The sequence below is a fragment of the Andrena cerasifolii genome, chromosome 8, assembly GCF_050908995.1.
Source record: "Andrena cerasifolii isolate SP2316 chromosome 8, iyAndCera1_principal, whole genome shotgun sequence".
In the NCBI taxonomy this organism is placed as follows: Eukaryota; Metazoa; Arthropoda; class Insecta; order Hymenoptera; family Andrenidae; genus Andrena; species Andrena cerasifolii.
Window position 1 is genome coordinate 13,258,079 of NC_135125.1, and position 20,610 is coordinate 13,278,688.

Here is a 20,610-nt window from a genome sequence, read left to right on the forward strand (position 1 = left end):
GTAGCAATACGTTCTTCAACATCCGCGGGTCACCACCAACGTGTTTGCGTTACGCAATCGTTCGACGTCGAAATTACTTTTTCCAGCGACCAACGGATAGGGAACAATGGAGTCGTTGTGCACGTGCCTTGTAATTTCGTAGCTGTAACTTTCGCGAGGCTCTTCTGCTGTCGGGAAGGAGATTTAAAAACCATCCGAACTGTTCCCTACTCGCGCAGGGATCCCAAACTCGATTCGGTGAAATGTTTATGCCTCCATGGAGAGTACCTATCCCTCAGTCTGGCTTTTTCGAATATTGGACAGTAAATAGACATCGAGCAACCTTATCTTTCTTGGGATTAATGATCTTTTCTGTTCGTTTATCCTGCGTACAACGTCTCACAACTCTGTTATCCTCTTATACCCCGATGAAACGTTATTACAGAAGGTTTTTTTTATGAAAACCACTTTATTCTCTCTTTACCCAGCAGAAAAGTCATCTTTCGTTATGGCCAGTCCACCATAACATCCGACAAATCAACCGTTTCACCGATGAAACGATCAAACGTAGGCGGGCGGTCAGGATTCGTGGGATAGTGGGTTAGTCGGATGATTTATCGAACGTCCATTATCCCCGTCGTAAAGACTAACTAAATTCTCGTGGCTATTGCAGAGCGTGGGCGTCCTTTCAGTGAACCCGATGAAACTTTTATCCCACGGTCGTCGCTTGGGGTTTCAATTAATTTTTCAAGCGCCGGGCGAAGTTCGTAATTAATAGCTTGATAAATTTCATTACGATCACGCGAGCGCAAATTAGGCGTGATGGCTACCAGTTGCGTACGAGTGGCGTCGCCCAGGGGCCTGGGCGATTTCGAAATTAGGTAATTAATTTAGTGGACTGTCAAGGGCACGCTTTCCAGATGACGACGGTCGCCCCTTGGTCCCCGCGCGTGGTCGAGCCCTTGATCGTTCCAAGTGCCACGAGTCGAGTAATGTCGCCGAGGATAGGGACACTAATCGTTGACCCGTGCGCATAGATTGCGAGGTAATCGCGCTGGGATGGTATCTGCTATCGATTACGGCGTTTTCTTAGGCATTTTGTCTGCGTGTTTGTTAAATGTCAGAGGAATTTCTTGTTTAACGAGGCTCTTAGATCGATAGCTACCTTCATTTCTCTACACTTGCACTTGTCCTCTGAATTAGTTTCCAAATTTACTCGCGTACTTTTAATCTGCATATGCTCGATCGTTCGATTCCGTCGTGTCCTGAGAATTACTTTTCTGCTCCCAGAAAGGGGTGGTAGGAAAAGCCACTTGCAAATTCTCACCTTTTCCTCAGAGAAGTCAGAAGGCAAGGGAAGAATTTAAAAGTACTCTATTGTTTACTAGATTTTGAAATAAATTCCACCAGCATCTATTGTACAACAGTTATTATTCTCAAACTGCATCTTGACGTTGGCAATTAAAGCTATCCAAGGCACTTTGTTTGCGAATAATACCTGTTACACAATAGATGCTAGATAAATTTATTTAAAAATCTAATTTTGTAGTCGAAGTTCTCATCTGATGATTCGAGATGCTTCAGACATTGATTCTACATAGAAACTCTTCACCCAAACGAACAAACAAGAACTTACATTTACCATAAATGGAATCTAAAAATTTAGTAACAACAATACAACATTCCACTGTAACATACCTAATCATCGCATTATTACATCATTTCCCATCATCCAAAGCAGACGTCGAAGCACACCATTGCAAATAAATCTACCTGCACGCACAGGAAAGCGTGCACCCGGCTTAAGAGTAATCCCCCGCCTGGCGACGATGAGTCGTAACTCGGATGCACCCTCGCGCGACGTATCTCGGCGTCTCGGGTGCACGCGAGAATTATCGATCGCTATCGAGCGTTGCTCAGGGGGGCCCTGCAGAAATCCCGTTGCGCTTCCTGTTGCGCGCTTTCACGGGGATAATTGACGCCCGCCACCCCCCCCCCTCTATTATTCTTATTGTCGCTTCCCCATGCCGGCCTCATCCACCTAGGACAGGCCAGGTAACAATGGCCGCCGTCCGATCGCGAGCTTACTCACCCAGGACAAATCTTTCTCTTTTGCAGAGGCCGAATGCTGCGTTGGCGAGGCTGCTGGAGAGGCATGCTGGGAGCCTTGTTACTGCGTCCTTCTGCAGGACGAGCAGACCCTCACGGCTTACAGGAGCGAGGACATGGCTGTGAGTGCACGTTCTATTTCTTTACCCTCGGCTCCGATAGGGAGGCCTCCCCCAATTCCGCTGGATTAGCCAGCATCCCTGTTTTTCTCTCTTTTTATTAAGACGCATCTCGTACGCGTGTAGCTCGTAAGAAGAGATATTGGAGAGGATCACGTCACCGTTACTCGAGAAACGCTCCTTGCTCGTGGCAAATCTGTTCGTTGTTCGGGATTTTCGTCGCGTTTTTCCGGTCGGGGGGATTAGTTCGTGAATTGCGATTCTTAGGTGGGGCAGGGGGAATTGATGGAGTTTAGTGTGGTAGGGAGTCTGGAAGGGTTGTGAAGCGAATAGAAGAATTTTTCTTATCGTTTTTGTAACGTAGTTGTAGATATGAAGAATAGAAAGTTGCGGGTAATTTGCTAATTAGTGGAGTTAGTTGAGGGTGCTAAGAAATTATCATAAATTAGGGGATGTTAGTTTCAAAGTTAAGGAGTTGGACCACCTTGGCCAGGAAAGTCCATGTTACGTTTGAGCTCCCTTAAATTCAATCTAACCTCCTTGCACAGGATTCGCGAGCGCGCAGGAGCCCGCGGGCCGCAGTTGGAGAAACTCCGCTTCAAATTAATTTTCTAAACGACGTTGTAACAGTTGCGATTGCGGCGTCTAGTTATATACTTAACGCGCAAACACAAGCCCAACTGGGTAAACCTGAAGTTGTCGGGTATCGGCGTTTCTACGCGTTCACAGGAATCCCGCGTTTTATCGCGTTTACACGCGTGCACAATGCAAGCGCACTGGAAAAGGGGTCTGTCTTGTTTGATCGTGTACGGTTGGAATGGCAAAGGGGCGTCTACCCTCTAATTCGATTAGAAAGTTTATGCCCCCTCCACCCTGTCGTTTCTGTGTGCTCAAACGCTTTCAAGACTTTGGACTTCTAACCAAAACTACGGCTGCTGCGAATATCTGGTGAAATTGTGGTTGAATCCCCAAGAGTTCGCCAACAGAAAGGCCCCTCAAGCCTAACACAGATTTTTTTACAAGATCTTGCTCAAAGGCTTGAGTTAGAGGAACTAATGATAGGTATAGTGAACGTAGATGGTTAATTGTTTACGAGGTATTTAATATTAACAACTCGCCTAGGATTTGTTTCCCCAAGTATTTTACAGTTATCTTCCCTCTTCATCTAATTCATTTAGACTCACAGTTCATTTGCTCCGTCGAAGAGGACTGTTGGTCTCCACAAATTCAACTTCTTCAAACTCGAATTCAAACAGCACCGAACTTTGTCCAGGATTGTTCCAGCCACCACCCTCTCGATTCCACAGAAATGAAGAACAACATTCCTCCGGGCGCGAAAATATACATTTCCAGCGACCACGGTCGTCGGTGCTCCGCGTTCATGCACTCGAGGGGGCGGCTGGGCATCGAACGTTTACGTTATTGCAGCGGGTGCACCGCGAACCATTGCACTCCGCGGAATGTAACACGGCTCGCTGCGAATCGGGACGAAAAGAAACTCAATCGAAGTTTCGCCGTGAACTTTTGCCAGAAGCTGTGCCTCCACCCGCCCCCATGGTCTCGGTGGCGGGCGCTCTAGGATTTCCCCTGAAAGCTTACTTAACTAATAACTTTCCGACGGAGTTACCGCGACTTCCATTCCCACTTTTGCCCCAGCTGCCGCTTCTACCTCCGGTATGTTTTTATTCGTCCCTTGCCCTTGTATTTCCAGCAGTTTATGAACTATGAAGCCCCTTGCATCTTCGCCACGATCGCTGCAAGCTACGCGGCGCGGTGGTAAAAGTTGATGGTATCTTTTTTACAGTCGATATTACCCATGGGTAGGTATAAAGAAAGAAGTTCTTGCGCCGGTGCATTCGTTCTTTTTTCCCTGCTAAGGCTACTTCTCAAATATGTATGAAGTGTTTACTCAGACGCGAGGCGTCGATGCACGGTCTGCAGTTTCAGCGCGCCTGCAACGCCGATGTTTTTTTAGAGTGCTATGTTTGAGAAGTGAAGGTGGATACTCGTGGGCTACAAATTTAAATTCGAAGGAAGGGACTTGTGGATTTGAATCTGAGAAGGAAATGTTCGAGGGAAAGTCGGGTGGGGAAATGAAGGGGTGAAATTAGCCCTTAAAGTTATCGCGGTTTTTTAATGTAACTTTATTTTTCCTTTGGCAGTGTGATAGAGCATAAAGAACTGAACAATTCTTATATTTAAAATTTTGCTCTACCTCGCACCGTTACAAACTTATATTAAAAAGAGGAAAGACGCGATACCTCGAATATTTTAAAGTTGCGTAGGAATACGAAATTTCGTTAATTTGGGGAACCATTTTCTTCCAGGTAGAGCAAAAGAGGTTGCACAGTGTTCAGTATCGTCATATTCACTCACTCTTAATTAATTTGAATAGAAAACAAATAAAAAAATATTCTTAATCCTCTAGGTATACCAAATTTGAAATATTTTCTTTTCAGTTTTGTGTAATCTATTAAATTCAGAAAATTTCATTTCGACAAACTGAGGGTTTTATTAAAACGATGCAAGACTTCGAGGCAATTTTCTTTCCCCTCTAGGAGTCTTTATAAATATCTGTTCGTTGACACGTTTAATTCCGCAGTTTCCTCTCCGCCGTGCTGTTTTATTCGTAAAACCGTGGTCCTTCTGGGCCGTGCATAGTTGCCCGTGAAACGAACGAACGTAGAAGCTCGGGAACGGCGAAGATCTCCCGTTCCGTATCCATTTTGGTCGTTCGTAAGATCCCCTAAGTGTAGCCGACGCCGCGCGCCGTGTCCCAGACTTGCACCTCTTTTTCTCCGTCTCTGAGAGCACCGAGAATGAGAATTCTACTTATTACATTGCTCGAAAGCAACTCCCCTTCAGGATTAGCTAATTTTAAGAGTCCACTAGTGGAGTCCCTCGGACGCAATTACCCTGGTGTGAAAGAGTCTCCGTGGACCCTTCTTCCTATTCTTCGATTCCTCCCTGAAAGCTATTTCTTGGGTGCCTTCTTTGTTAGGCAAAGTAGGCTAGTATTGTCAGTGATTTCATTGCAGAGAACGAAGGTGTGTGAGCTACATAGAACTACAGGAAATATTTAAATATACCGAAATAGAAATTAAGAATAAAGTAACTATAAAAATTTGTATATAAAATTTGCAATCCTCTAGTTTCCTTAATTTTATAAAAGACACCATTGCATTTCAAATTTGGTAAGGCATGCTTTCCAATTTCTTTCGCATTTTCTTATGGTGTGCTGCGATACTTTTTCATGAAATACTTCTTTGTATTTTATAGTAGAAGAAATTCGATTATCTTATAGGTATATCAGTGCATGTACCAAAAAGTAGAGTACCAGTCTTATAACAGTTATTTACACCCACTAACACATTGAATTCACAAGGCAAAGGTAGGGGAGACCGGGGCTAAAAGTTCCGGGGGTAAGTTGTTCCGACGGCTCTATCTTCAAAATAAAAAGAGCGTTGTACTTTAAATTATTTTTTCCGTGTGAGTTGATCACGCTACTCTGTCGCCCACTTTAATAGCGTCCGCGACAGCGAATTGTGTGGTTGTAAGCAAGGACCTATTAGTCCCGTACCAGATAAGTAAAAATTTTTCTATCATTACTTTTTGGTCTATTTCAATTATTTAACGTCGATATTATAGATTGAATCGTTCTTATGGATCAAATGACATTTAAGAACATGGTGTAATAGTGTTTATCGTTTGAATACATGTATAAGCAGAATAGTCTTTGAAATTGCTACATGTGTCGGTAGGGGCTAGTTGTTACCGTGACTTGGGGCACGTTGTTACCGTAAAAACTTGCCCTGCCGCAAATAGGTCTGTGAAGATAGCACCCCCAAATTCGATTTTTTAAAAAAACTCAACGGCATTCGTTTGTTCATCGTATGCCCATGTTTTCCCATAAAAAAATTTCGTTTGCCCACCCTTCAAAAAAAAAATTATGGCAAAAAAAAATTTTCATCAGCACCCCCATGAAAACGTTTTAATGATTTATCGGTGGGAAATGATTGTCCTTCGTTTGCCCACGTTTGCCCATAAAAAATTTTTTTTTTGCCCACCCTCCAAAAAAAGTTATGAACAAAATAAAAAATTTGTCTTCATCACCCATCATGAATGTATTTCAATTTTTTAATAGAAGGATACGAATGTACCCGACCTGGCCACGTTTGCCCACTCTCAGATTTCATTTGCCCACCCTCCAGAATTTAAATAAAAAATAAAAACCTCGAAAAGAAGGGTACAGGTGAAGCGATCGCGTTAAAGTTCGATTTTTTCTGGAAAATATTATCGAAATCGTTCTTTCAACGATGCAGTTCATTAGTTTAGATGTAAAAGAGATTTGCCCATGCATTAATTTCGTATGCCCACCCTCCAGAATCGAATTATTAATAAAGATAGCCAAGAAGTGCGGTACCCGTTGAAGCGATCGCGTTAAAGTTCGATTTTTCTGGAAAATATTATCGAAATCGTTCTTTCAACGATGAAGTTCATTAGTTTAGATGTAGAAGAGATTTGCCCATGCATTAATTTCGTATGCCCACCCTCCAGAATCGAATTATTAATAAAGATAGCCAAGAAGTGCGTCGTTGGAAAGAATTCGAGACTATCGCAGACATCTGTTTACGTTTCGGCAGTGGCACTCGGCGCTGCTACCCTTTAGGGTATCAACGCTGCGTGTCGTCATCGAACGTGCCGAAACGTAAACAGATGTCTGCGATACCCTCGAATTCCTTCCAACGACGCACGAAAGTCAGTCGGTCTACAGAGTTCGGACGCAACTCTTGCGAGACCGTGCATTCATTTACGGTTTGTGAAGTAACTGTGAGATTATATTAATTTCCGTTGTGCGATATCATTGCGGTAATTAGTGAAAAATGACTAGAAAACCACTCTGGTGTTATTCTGCACATGCTGCAGATGTGTGAAAAGTGTGAAGTGTTCGATGAGCGATACAAATTGAAGTGTCGTTCGAATAAAGTGAGAAAGAAGTGTGTGCAACATTTCTTGGATAACATGTCACCAAACACCTTCAACCTTTACGGTAAGTACAATTGATTTTGATAATTCATTCGGGAAAAAACGAACGGAAAGGTATTCGGTTCAACGGGTACCGCACTTCTTGGCTATCTTTATTAATAATTCGATTCTGGAGGGTGGGCATACGAAATTAATGGATGGACAAATCTCTTCTACATCTGGACAAACGATATGCATCGTTGAAAGAACGATTTTGATAATATTTTCCAGAAAAATCGAACTTTAACGCGATCGCTTTAACGGGTACCGCACTTCTTGGCTATCTTCATTAATAATTCGATTCTGAAGGGTGGGCATACGAAATTAATGGATGGGCAAATCTCTTCTACATCTAAACTAACGAATTGCACTGTTGAACGAACGATTTTGATAATATTTTCGAGAATAATCGAACTTTAACGCGATCGCTTTATCTATACCCATGTTTTCGCGGTTTTTATTTTTTATTTAAATTCTGGAGGGTGGGCAAATGAAATCTGAGAGTGGGCAAACGTGGCCAGATCGGGTATATTCGTATCCTTCTATTAAAAAATTGAAATGCATTCATGATGGGTGATGAAGACAAATTTTTTATTTTGTTCATAACTTTTTTTTTGAAGGGTGGGCATAAAAAAAATTTTTATGGGCAAACGTGGGCAAACGATGGACAAACGAATGCCGTTGAGTTTTTCCAAAAATTCGAATTTGGGGGTGCTATCGTCACAGACCTACCGCAAATGTATAAATTGTTTCCGCTGTGCTTTAAGATGCGAACATATGAATGAAAGGCGGAAAGGGACACGACTTCGATCGAAGTTATGCGTAAAGATAAATAAAAACTGTCGCTTTTGGTTTTCTTTTAAAGATAATACATTTTTGTTGGTCCGAACCTTCATAAATAACCATTATTAATAAAATTCTGCTTTACTTCATTAGAAAATGAAATATTTCATTAAAAGGCAACTCTTATATCATAGTAACAACTTACCCCAATGCGATAACAACTTGCCCCATATAGGGGTAAGAAGTTCCGCTTCGATCAGCCACAAATAAATTACTTTCTATGGGAAACCTATTACAATATATTAAACACAAGCTTAAAATCAGAAGATATAATAAATTTAACAAGAAATTAGTCAATAGTGAAGAGAATAACTACATTATTTTCCAAACATTTTTATGGTTTATCGAAATCGGAACTTTTAGCCCCGGCCTCCCCTACTAAGAAACTAACCGGAATGAAACATTACGTTGACCTAGAGGAAGATTATGATTACTTCCAATTCCCCATTCGATCTCAGGGTCCTTACGAAGGCTCTGAGAAATGCGCGCTATATTTCTGAAAGCCCTCGTGTTCCGCGGATTCGGGCCCCTGGTAGCTACACGACTTGGCCCGTGTAAGTGGTAGCCATTACATGTTTAAGGCGGTCTGCGAATTCCGTGGAACCTGGCTGCGGAAACCCCGCGTCGCCACTCGTGTTTCGCATGAGAGGACTTCTTGAATTTATTCGTACACCCTCTGTGTGCATAATAACCATCCCAGGTCGGCTCGAGGGCTTTTTTCCCCGTCGGTGAAAGAGAAATTTTCCTCATTATAGTATCAATGACGGATCCGCAAGCGGAAGGCCAGTCGTCCGTCTGTAATATTCCTTTCCTTCAATTTTTTCTGGGATAAAAGTGAAGGTTCCCTCGGCAAAGGGGACGGTCCACCGATGGATCTTTAAGTTAGGGATTGGCTTTGATCGAAGGGCCAGTGATAAATGGTCCGGCGGAACAGAGGGATTCTTTTGTGCTCCGCGGGAGGATGATGTAATAATTCGATGCGTTTGCCAGCAATTATGGGGGCGAATAATGATACTGAAAGGTAAACGCCTCAATTTCTGTGTTGTATTGAAATTTGTTTGAAGTCGACGTCGAGTAGGAAGGTATCGTAAAACTGGGAAGATAAGAGAATTCATTGCAGAGCCACAGGGAATTAAACAGTATGAAGTCAAATGTTAATTCTTGGGATAGAATAGAAATTATACTTCCAGCAGAATATTGTAAACTACTTTGCTTATGCTACGCTACTTCTACACCCCAAACAAAGGAGTTTACATAGAAGAACAAAGACAATGTAATAATGTTACAAAAATTGCAGTCATTAAACCTGCAACGCAAGTGAAAATCGCGTGTCTCGATCGCGAAAACGAGCCAGCGCGTGTGTACGCAGCAATAACAGTGCGGCTGATCGTGCACGGGTTTTCTCTACTTGCCGACTAAATTCCATCCGGAAGAAGCGAGGAACCGTTTCAGAGGCCCGGGAGGGTTAAAAAAAGCACGACGGCCGTTAACCCTATTCCTTGAGGGCGGTTCAGCGTCGAGTAACGAAGGGTCTCGTGTTCCTAGACCCCTCGAATGTGATTACACGGAAGGAGGAAAAGGACGTGAGCCGGGACAGCCTGAAAGAGGGCTGGCGCTGGTCTTGATTTAGTAATAACAAGGGCTCAGCCGTTGCGTAGAGGGCGCCGGGGGGTTGCTGGGAACGCGCGAGACATTCGGGAAATCGGAGGAAAAACTGAGACGAGGACAAAGGGACAAACAATGGTGGACGAATAATGGAGCGGGCACGCGTTTGATACAGACACCGTGTATTGAGTGCAGACGTTGCTGGCAAATAATGATTGTCCTTTTTGTATTGTCTCTGAGAAATGCCGTGGAACACGGGCAGCCTCGATGGGGGGTAAAAAGATTGATAATCGGGCTGTGTGCGAAGTGGAAGCATATTGATATGAGGCGAGCAGCTCGAATAGTGGCTTAAATAGATGATGGAGTATGTATCTTTAGAGAAGAATCTAGTCTAAGATTTCTGTAAATAGGGCTTTGATTTTTGAGAAAAATTTAGGTAAATTTCGGTGTTTGCCACATTTTGTTCGTTTCTAATTTTCGCATTTTCTGTGAGATAGTATAGTAGTTACATCGAAGCATAAGATTCAGGTTTATCAGTTGCCACGGTACTTAGATGCTTCAGTTAAATGCACCTTCGACTCATAATGTTCCATTGGCAAGCACAGTGGGCGACGAACCACGTGGTTAAGATACGAACGAAGCTGTTTGCGGCAAGTTTACGCATTACGAATTTAATGGTAATCGATGAACGAAACCCTGCACTATCTGAGCACCTGGAAAGCAAGTTGACCTTTCGAGTCCGATGGGAATTTCATTATCTTGGCGCATGCTAAGGACTTCCCTCAGCGTGCATTAAGATGATAACAGGCGAAGCTGGGGGACATTGTTTCCGCGGGAAAAGGAAAACAGTGTCGATTTCTAGACGCATGAAAAGCTTGTGGTATTGAAGTTGAGGCAGCTGCGAGGTTTCTTCGTGATTCCTAGGGATTTTACTTTCATTACGGCTCGCGGGGTACGATAACGTCGCGGATAAGAGGGATTTTCTTGCCTGGGTCCATTAGTGGCCGAGCTCGTGAAGCCAGATCAAACGTAACCCCTTATGCTTCTATTCCTGTGTGATTGAACGAATAATGGTTTCTATGTAAAGCGGGACGTGAACCACTGTCGAATTAGTCGATACTTAATTAGTGTAATTTAAAAAATGAGTCGATGAATTTGAGCGTACAGTATCCACAAGAACTTATGGGAGTGATCTAAAATTTTCGTTAACAGAATAACGAGTGTTATTAATTTCTCAATTTTACTACGTTTATCACTCCACTGTTCCAAGTTCATTTTAAACTGTAATTGCACTTCATAATTCCCACCAATCGATTATCTTTCATCATCAATCTCTTCTCGGGAGAGCAGTATATTAAAAAGTACCCTAATAATTTCCGAAATTTGTGGAAAATATCTAAAGAAGTATATCACAATCAGTCATCAAACTTCCATGCACAGAGAAGTTAACGAACTCGGGCCGAAGTTGGAGCGCAACGCGCGAAAGCGATTATAACAGGGAGGAAAGTTAATACCTTTAATACCTGACGGGGTTGGAATCCTCGCGGATTACTTTCGCCAGGGAACTTTTGACCGTAAATTATTACGACTTATCGTGGCCCCAGACACTTCGATACGCGCCACCGAATTTTGATCCACCCCGGTGATAAATTATGCACGGGGTGCCGCGAGAGAGTGCACACCCTGCGCTTTCATCCCTGGATAACGGCTCCCCCGATGCACTCAAGGACAGCTTCTTCCTTTCCTCGACCAATCGTTGCTTTCCAAAGCCTTCGAGCTGTCCATTTTTCACTGGTGCACAGTAACTTGTCAGGAATATTCACGGGCTAAATTCGCTCTTCTTTCGCACAGTCCTGGATACTCGTGTCTCCTTTCTGCCACTTGGATCCACAAACAAATGGTACAGTATCTTGTGCAACTTCTGTTCAACTGATTACATGGTTTATTTCTTTGTCAGGTGTACTGACACTGATTTACGGTTGTCCACCCTCCTTATTTTTATCAGTGAAGCAATCTGGGTTATTTAATTTGATTTAAGGGAGGCTAAATGAAGATTGCGTTACATATTTTTTTTTTTAATTGTAGTGCCATATTTAGGTTTTGATTTTTTATATGTAAGTCTACTATTTTGTCATCTGTCTTTTATGGACTTCAGTCTAGACTCTAGATTATTAATAATGAAGGTGATTCTGGTATTAAATCATCAATGCCCTCGTTAACGATATTACAGAATCTATATTGGATTTTTTGCGTCCTCATGTCTGAACGTTTACTCATAATTCATCGCTGAAAACAGGGGATACGAGACACTATCTAAACGAACACCCATAGCGTAAGACACTAAGCCCCATAAATCCACAGTGTGGTCATGAATTTTCCCAATAGCCCGTATTAAATAACCTCAAGTACCATATAGGAGATACATTTTCAAGCAGTATGAGCAGAGTGTTCAAAGTTTATCACTTTTAAGAATTCTTTACTCCAAACAGTGAAAGCTTCAGTACATTATATGTATCTCAAAAATTATAACACCACAGTATAGTATATCTTAAAGCGCATATTATTTGGACCATACATCTTACTGCACGCTGTCTGAATCTATTTCGACCCACATTCTAAAAAAAACCTAACTCATTGACTAACTCAAGTCGCCAATTGTTTTTATTAGATAAGTATCCAAGGTTGCACTGCTGTTTATTTTAGAATTTTAAATATCACTTGCTGCATAACTCTTCTCCTATCCACAAGCAATAGAAAAAGAAAAAGAGAAAGTCGTGTACGGGTCTAAACTGACCCAGCCACGACCTGCCTAGGGTTACTACATTTCCTGGACTCCTCCGTTCAATATCTTGAGCAACTTATTTATCCCCAACTCTGCTACCCTCCACAAATTCCCCCAAAATACACGAACCTTATAAATTTCTCGAAAGTTCCCCCGAAGACAATTACGAAGCTCCAGGGGAAAGAACGATGTATGGATATATCTTGTTCCAAGTGCGCAATATTTCCTCGCGCACCGTCAACGCTTCCTTTCCACCTCTGGATTCTTTGGATTCGATGCTTTCATACTCGTCACGTACAAGACAAACGGCAAGCGAGTAAAAAATGCAACCTCTCCTACACGGGGTCCTTCCCCCGGGGGTGAACGAATGGGTCCTCTGTATTAAATTGTATCCCCTTTCCCCTGCCCCACCCGACCTGTCTCCCTTCACCGGCGCCTCCCTTTAAAGACGTGAGAGGAATAGGGTAGGCGCGATTAAATCTAGCCGTCTCGCTTCCCCCTTTCTCCCTTTCCGCGCGCTGCTCGTAGTTCGCTTCCTATCTGTCTTTGCCCGTGTAGACCCCCCTTTGATTCATCTGCGACTCTCGCATCTGCGTGGACGCGAGGCCCTGACTCCTCTTTGGTGCCTGGTTAAGGAGGTATCGCTAGGATCTTTGACGGGTTATTTAATGGAGGCCTGGCTTTTAAAAAGATTGCTCAACCGCGATCCTGGTCCCCTGATTCGGCGAACGCGATTCGATCTACTATATTTCGGCACTGCCATATTGGTGTACAGTGTAAACTTTACGCGTATGTAGCCCCGGTGGTTGAAGGTGGACTTGATGCTGCAAGTTTTCTTTTCCTTCTACCTCAGGAATATATTCGTTCGTACGGTGTTAAAAAAGTGTACACATGGTACGGTCGCGTGAGGGTAAAAATTCTTCAGAGGAACCGCGAAAATAATTTTAAGAGTCCGTTTCAAAGTCCGCCGACCACTGTGCACAGATTCCATTTGGAAGTGGACTCGTTGGCCGAGGTGAGCATCTGCCCAAGGAGCAGCTTCCTCCATTCAGCCATTGGGCACGTATTTTCCCAGAACAAGGTGTCTTACTTGCCGCCAGACGATCCGAGGCTCGAGATTTGGCGAGGCCAGTCGATCCAGCCTCGTCTATCTTGGCCGAGGAGGCGAAAGTGCCTGTTCATCTGCTTCCCTGTCGACCCTTATCCCCTTCCTGCGAGTCGATATCCCCTTTTTCTCGAAAGGTGCAGACGAGCTTGCAAGGCCCGGACTGTAGAACGCATTTCCTGCCACCACACACAGGCGTAAAGCTCTTCCTCCCTCTTCCCTCCCTCTTGCGCGTCCTCCACGGTCGCTGGAGGTGCTGGAGATAGGATCACGCTGCCTCGTCGCGAAGGAAATCCTGCGAGGATTCGGAGGAAGGACCTCTACCCCGGGCGGATAAATCGGCTCTACCTTTTCGCGAACCTTTCAACCCCTTTTGCCACTCGAATCACTCCTTAGGAGCGTGGAAGGAGGCTACTTGGTGGATTCCTGAATTTTCTTGGGCTCGACGGGGGCTGAGTAAATGTTTGTGGACCTTCAAGATACGTGTTAGCACGTCTACCAATTTTCCTTTCTACGTATTGTTCTTGGGGACAGAGGTGGTAACGTGTTTGACTGCTTATTAGGTACGACATGAATGCTGGAAAATTAAGCATGTTGATTTTTAGACCGGTTGAAATATTTTTATCTACTTTGTATTTTATTATAATATTTATAATAGTATTTCGTGGTGGTTGCTTGCTGGAAATATTCTCTGGAAACTCGATCAAGGGTTGACGAGCGTTTATGGAATTTAATTCGCTAGTAAACCGCTTTCGTTTATTTATTGAGGGTGGTCTCGAGAGAAACCCAATAGACGAAAAACTGTGATTTAATATTTTGTCTCCTTTGTGACATTGTCAAGCGTAAGTATATTTTTAAAATATACTGGAGTTATTAGTGACTTTATTACATATTTGAAAAGATGCTTTTGCTTGTTTTGCTCAAAACCACTGAAAGATGTCGTCATGACACGACATTATTCTAAAACAATTTCGAATGAAAAGAAGGTAAATATAGGAAAAATAATTCTGTAGAGTCTTCCAGTCTCCGCGTCACCGGTTAAGGATTACAAAAATTGACGAGTTTTAGTCTTCCCTTCACTCAGAAGTCAATCTTGAAACTTTAAATTTTATAATTCTGTAAGGTCTTCGAGGTAGGAAATTTCGCATAAAAATCTCAGAGAAACGTGGTATACGTATAAATCAAGGATAATCGAAGATTCGTTCTCGTCATATCCTGGATTATTAACCTAAGAAGCCGCGGATAATCCTCAGAGGAGGAGCCCTTCAATTTTAAGTTCCCATCTCGGTTATGAATTCATCCGAGCGCGTACAGAAGTCAAGGGTTGTTACCCCGCAGAGGAGAAGCTTTACGGATCTTATTAAACCCAATTTATTAATATATAAATATGAAAGGACTTTTTCTCTTTTTAAGTAGAATGGAGCATCTTGATTTTGAACGTGAGCTCTAAATTTTTTTTATACGCAAATACTAAATAATTTCCAATTTTCTAAATAGAGTCTTTGTATTTTTGACGAGAAGCATGAAAAAATGAAAGAAGTTTCCCGAGTTTTCGTGATTCTGCCTTGAATCTTTAATTACTTGCGAATGTAAGTTCGCCCCGTTTGTTTGGGAGGTACGTTGCAAACTGTACTTATTGTCTGCACGTACTGCAAGATAATTCTAGGACAGGCAGTGAAAGGAAATGTGAGGGAAGATATGAATTATTCATGGGAATGGTCGTGATGCATGAATTTGTATACATATAGCTAATTTCTTACAGCCATGTCGCGACGGGGTGAATAGAGACGCACGAACTTGGTCCCTTATTTGAGGAAATACTTGGTCTTGCGTGAAGACGGAGGTAGCCACTGTTAATTTTCATAATGCTCTCTTTTAAACAAGATTATAGTAGAGTTCCTCAATTAGAATTCCCCTTTCATTTCCACCTCTTTCAATGTCGTAATCCCAGAAATAGTAAATACTAAGTAGAATCCAATAAGCTTACATCTCAGTATAATCCAGAAAACAGTGGATGCGGAGAAATTTCAAACTCACTCCTGCTCTTTTCCCAATTTCTCTAAGATTTCCTCCAAGTGCACCGACTACACTCAGCTTTTAATGAAGTGCATACGCTTCTCAAAATTAAATATAATTATAAATTATAAATTAAATTATCAAACTATAGGAGAATTTGCTAGCCACCGTCCAACATATTCAGTTTCGGCCCGTAGGGTCGTTCCATCAGCGAAACGATCTCGCAGGGGTTAATGCCGACCGTGTGCACCCAGCTGAATATAGCGCCGGAACGAAGCTTGAAGCTTAACGGCCAAACTCGTGGGCGATTGTGGGAGTTCGAAAGGTCATGGCATTTCGCGTGGCACGGAAGACGAGGGGGTGGCGGCAGTTATGCGGGGATAGCGGGAGCAAGGGGTGCATTTACATGGGGCTGCTCGCCGACAACTGACGCGCGGAAGGGTAAAAATAAACAGGCTGTGCATTATCAAGTCAATGGAAAGGAGGGCTCCATTATCTCCTTTGATAAGCTCGTTCCTTCCTCCTTACCGGCGCGGAAAGAGGGCAGATGTTGGCTTGCAAAATGGAAACAGTCTGCGGCTGTCTGCGAGGGAATGTGCTCTAGTATCAGGCTTGCAAATAACGCTTTCATGTAAGCCGATTATTTGTGAAAGCTTGTTCATTAATACCCCCTTGCATTAGCTTCGAGAGGATCGCGGTTTTTTTCTATTCTCTGTCCTCATTGGGTGTTTAGAAAAACGAAATTGAATTTTTGTGGGGCTTGGTAAAGTGATTTTTATGGTGAAGGATGTTTTTGTGGAATTCAAAGTAGTAGAGAGTAATAGAGTACATTTTTGTGATTACTTTTGGGAGGGTGAAAGTTGTGCTATTTATTGGACTTCACGTGTCGATGAATCTTAAATACAAGAATATATACATATGTTATTGTTATTGAAGTTATATACAGAGACTAGCAAAGTAAGCATGAGCGAACGGCCCCCCATGACAAAGTTTGTTGTTATTGTTTGCTAAACAATGCTCCTCACCTGAATCTCTATTTACAATTCGGAAAAGAATATAAAAAGTACAGTTAATATGTAGCTATTTTTCCTCTTTTGTTTCATTTATTTATCTTGAGTAGTATCCGATAAAAAAAATTGATAAGTTGAAGGGCTTCCAGCCCCATATTATAGATAAACGAGAGCAAACAATTTTAGCAAAAAATAACAACAAAATTTGTCACGGGGGCCATTTGTACATCCTTACCTTGCTAGACTCTTATGTGCTTAAATAATTCGACGTAATAACAGATTCATTACCTAAAAATCTTCAGTATATCACGCAAGTATTTTCTAAAAAATAACACTCTGAATATCAGCGTCGAAATCTCCAGAAAGTATTCCCAACTTCAAACAACTTCCTGTAGTCTTCTTAAAAATCCAAGAAATTCAATTCGTCACAGAGTTATTTGCAACTGTATCTATCGAAGGGCACCACAGTAAAGTTGAATATTCTCCAGATTTATAAACGAACTCCCCTTCCCCTGTTAGTGTAACAGGAAAGACAAACGATTGAACGAAGAAAAGAATTCCACCTGCCCCCTGCGGAACAATTTCTTCTTAATTGCGTCACACGAATAAATTAAGAGCGAAGTAAATAAATTACTTTTTCCCGGAGCCCCGTTAATTATTCTTCTCGCTGCGTCGTCCAACAGCGTTCCGTTCTTCTTCCCGGTGAAAGAACGTCTCCGTCGGGAATTCAGCAGCGCGAAGAAAGCGCTTCTTTTAACCGGACTACTTTCGGCGCACGCAGATTTCAGTATAACGTCCAATGGCAAGCGGACTTCTTCACCCGAGTTCCCTCAAATGGCATTAAGAAAACCGGCGGGGATGGGCTCGTAAACAACGTGAAATTGAAATTCATTGTTCGCTCGGCGACGTTCACTGCGCTGCTTAACCCTTTCAACTAGGATACCCCAGTTTTGGCACTGTTGGGCGCGTTCTGTCGAATAGAAACACGGCCATTGTCGTGTCAGCTGAAAGAGGTGGTGTATTTAATCGTGTCCTATTTCGATTATTTAACGACTGAGAGCGACGTGTCGGAAGTGGAGCCAGAGGAGTTCTTTTCAGGGAATATTGGTAGAATTTATCAGTCACCCACGTTGTTCACCACTCTCGATTATATAGCAGCGTTTATAGGAAAACGGCAGAGAACATATGCAGGCATTTATTGTCGATAAAATCTATGTACACAGGAATAATAAATTTCAATTTTTTTGCATTGAAGCACAGCATCCCCAATTTCAAATAATCTGGAAGCTAATTCATCGAATTCAGTGACCTTCGGAGACGCGGAAAATGAAGCGAAATTTACGCGCAGTGGGAGCCTTATCCTCGGGATTCCCTATCAAAATTATACTTTCATCGTATAATTCGATACAGTCGTGTCGTTATTGGCTTCATTTGGAAAACAGCACGGCCGAGAAATTCACCAGTTGCTCCGTCTCCCCGAGGAAGTCGTCGAGTGGTCCCTCGTTAGAAATTCATGCTGCGCCTCCACCCCCGTCGTCCCGTATCGCTCTCGAAAGCTCTCTTTTCAATGAACCTGTCCAGGCCGCGCTCGAAAGCTCCCCGTAAACACGTAAAACGTTCTCCTGGCCGTAATTTTCGCTTTGCTCGCCGCTCGCGCCAACGGATGTATTCTCTCTTCGATGAAGCCGTTTCAAACGACAATAACAGTTACAGGTGCACGAGAATTTCCCTCCTCTAAAAAAACATTTCTGTGACAAGTGGCGTGACATAATTTGTTTCGACAAATGCATCGCGACACCAAGGAATTCCGTCAGGTGAAGGAACTTGATTGGATGCCTCGCTTCAAATTAGTGTCGTACGACTGCTGGATCGTAGAACAATGAGAAGATGTCTGTAGAACATATATATATTCAGTAGATGAAAGTTGAAGGAGGATAGGATTGGAAAATGGAAAATGGAAAATACCAATTTGCATGCGTTTAACTTTTCTGGCTATTAACGAACTATTATGTTCTTAACTTACTTGTGAAGGGGAAAGCTGAGTGTCTCCTTCTATAATTTGCTGAGAGAGCTGGAATTTAAGTAGAATTTAATCTCCCCACTATTCTGAAATCTTTAGTAACTAAAGTGTTAAGCAAAAAAGTCGAAAAAATTTTTCACTTGCAATATCTCCTTGTGTACTGATTGACGGTCGCGTCAATATGTCGCAATATATAGTATATAAAAGAACTGGGGTGAAACTTATTCTTTATCCAAGAATTTCGCGTAACATAGCTAAGGCGAGGCGTATACTCCTCCGCGCTGACCGGACCTTAACAAGATGTAGCACACGATCCAGGGTTCCCTTTGGAAACGCGACCATGGGAGCAATTGCGGTTTACAGTTACACTACAGTTTCGCAGGGTGTTGTCTAGCTGGAGTCGTGGGTGTAGTTCCCAGAAATTGAACCACGCATGAAATAGCCACGGAAATGTTTCCCGCTGGACCGTTCCTCTGCGCTTGGAGAGCAGTTTATTTTTTTGAAAGCTTCACCGTGTAGATTGTAGAGGAAACTTTTTCCACCTGTATTTGTGCAAACCGAGGTCAAGTGAAACAGGCGCTGGGTAAATGAGAAAGGTCCCCTCCCACCAAACATCCATTTTTCTCATTCAAATTTTTCTTACCCGCCTTTGAAGTAGATTTCATGCAAATGGTGACGAAAAATTGTGAAGGAACTTTTCCTCCGCGATACTGTCTTAATTTAAAATCACTCTGCGTAGGAAATGTGTCTTGAAAATAATAGATTCGCGATGACACTGTGTACGTGTACACTTGTTGAAATGGTAAGGTAATTTAAGCAGGTCCAAGTTCCAACTGGGGGAACATGCTGCAGCCTAAAGAATAGCTAGCTCCTGTTTCTCGTATTTTTCCAATTCCGCCGGCAGTTTCACCATCGTGGAAGTATTGTTCAGTGGGGGAAACGTGGCACGCAAATTACAGTGAGACAGATCCACTTTCCATGAAGGATTCTCGCAACGAAGCCGGGTGCGCTCGCATGTGAGGCACGCTAATAAATCTTTCTCGGCTGCTCATGACGGAACAGAGAACGAGCAATACCGTGATTCACTCGTCGAGAAACAAGAAATTACCCTCTGATGTATAACTCCTAATAAATCAGGAAACTTTCAGCCGAGCTTCCTTGGAGCGCGCGATAAAAAGCTGAGCCCGTACATCAGGCGTTATTTAATTATATCCGCGCCCTAAGTATTGTAGTTCTCCTCGCGCTTGCCTCTAAAATAAGCAAGTTTTTCGGCAGTAACAGCCTGCGGGCTGTATAAGCACTTGAACGGACTTCAGATTAAGTTAATGAATATTAAAGTCCTGAAAGAGATGATTAATTATCGATGTTAGAGGGAATGGAATGAATCGAGGCTCTTGTTTAGGATTTCTTGCACCCGCAGGATGCATAATGCATTTTCCAATCTCCCAGTGGTTGCGACTTTTAAAATAACGAAGAAGCTTCACCTGTGTGCCTTCATTCTCGAGAAGACGTTGCAAGTATAATCTCATCACCGACAGCAGCTGCAGGGATTTAATTTAGCTTGCTTGGCGCATATTGTCTAGCACTCTAGCTGTTTACCTGGCAATATCCCTTATTATGCTGGGATATTGGAATTCTATCCCCCCAGTGAAGCGTATTTTGAGGGCAAGGGAGATTGCAGCGACATTTCCCGGCGAAATTCATATTATTGTTTCATTATTGGCTGGAATATTCAGCTGTCTGTCAGAGTTCGATTGTTTCTGCTGGTTCGCCGTGTCCCGTGTAAGCCTGTGCTCGGTTTTTATTCGATGTCGAGGTATCGATTCGAGGTGTACATACGTCCATGCGGCGTGCAGTTTCATTCAGCCTCCTTTGATGCTTTGTAGAAAAACCGACATTCTGCGGATGATGGCGGCTCGATACGCGCGACATCCGCGTTACCCTTTGATATCGCGCGGCGAGATTGCAGATTTCCATATAAAGTGTCGCGTCCAAGT

At 42.8% G+C, this 20,610-nt stretch overlaps 1 protein-coding gene across 7 annotated transcripts in view; it reads left to right on the top strand.

Annotated features, from left to right (window-relative positions):
- Positions 1-20,610, top strand: part of Raskol (Ras GTPase-activating protein raskol) — a 365,041-nt gene that overhangs the window by 140,209 nt on the left and 204,222 nt on the right. For all 7 annotated transcript variants that reach the window (XM_076819087.1, XM_076819088.1, XM_076819082.1 and 4 more), the window contains one exon: positions 2,098-2,210. In XM_076819087.1, the coding sequence (XP_076675202.1) occupies positions 2,098-2,210 (113 nt within the window). The remainder of the gene's footprint in view (positions 1-2,097; positions 2,211-20,610) is intronic.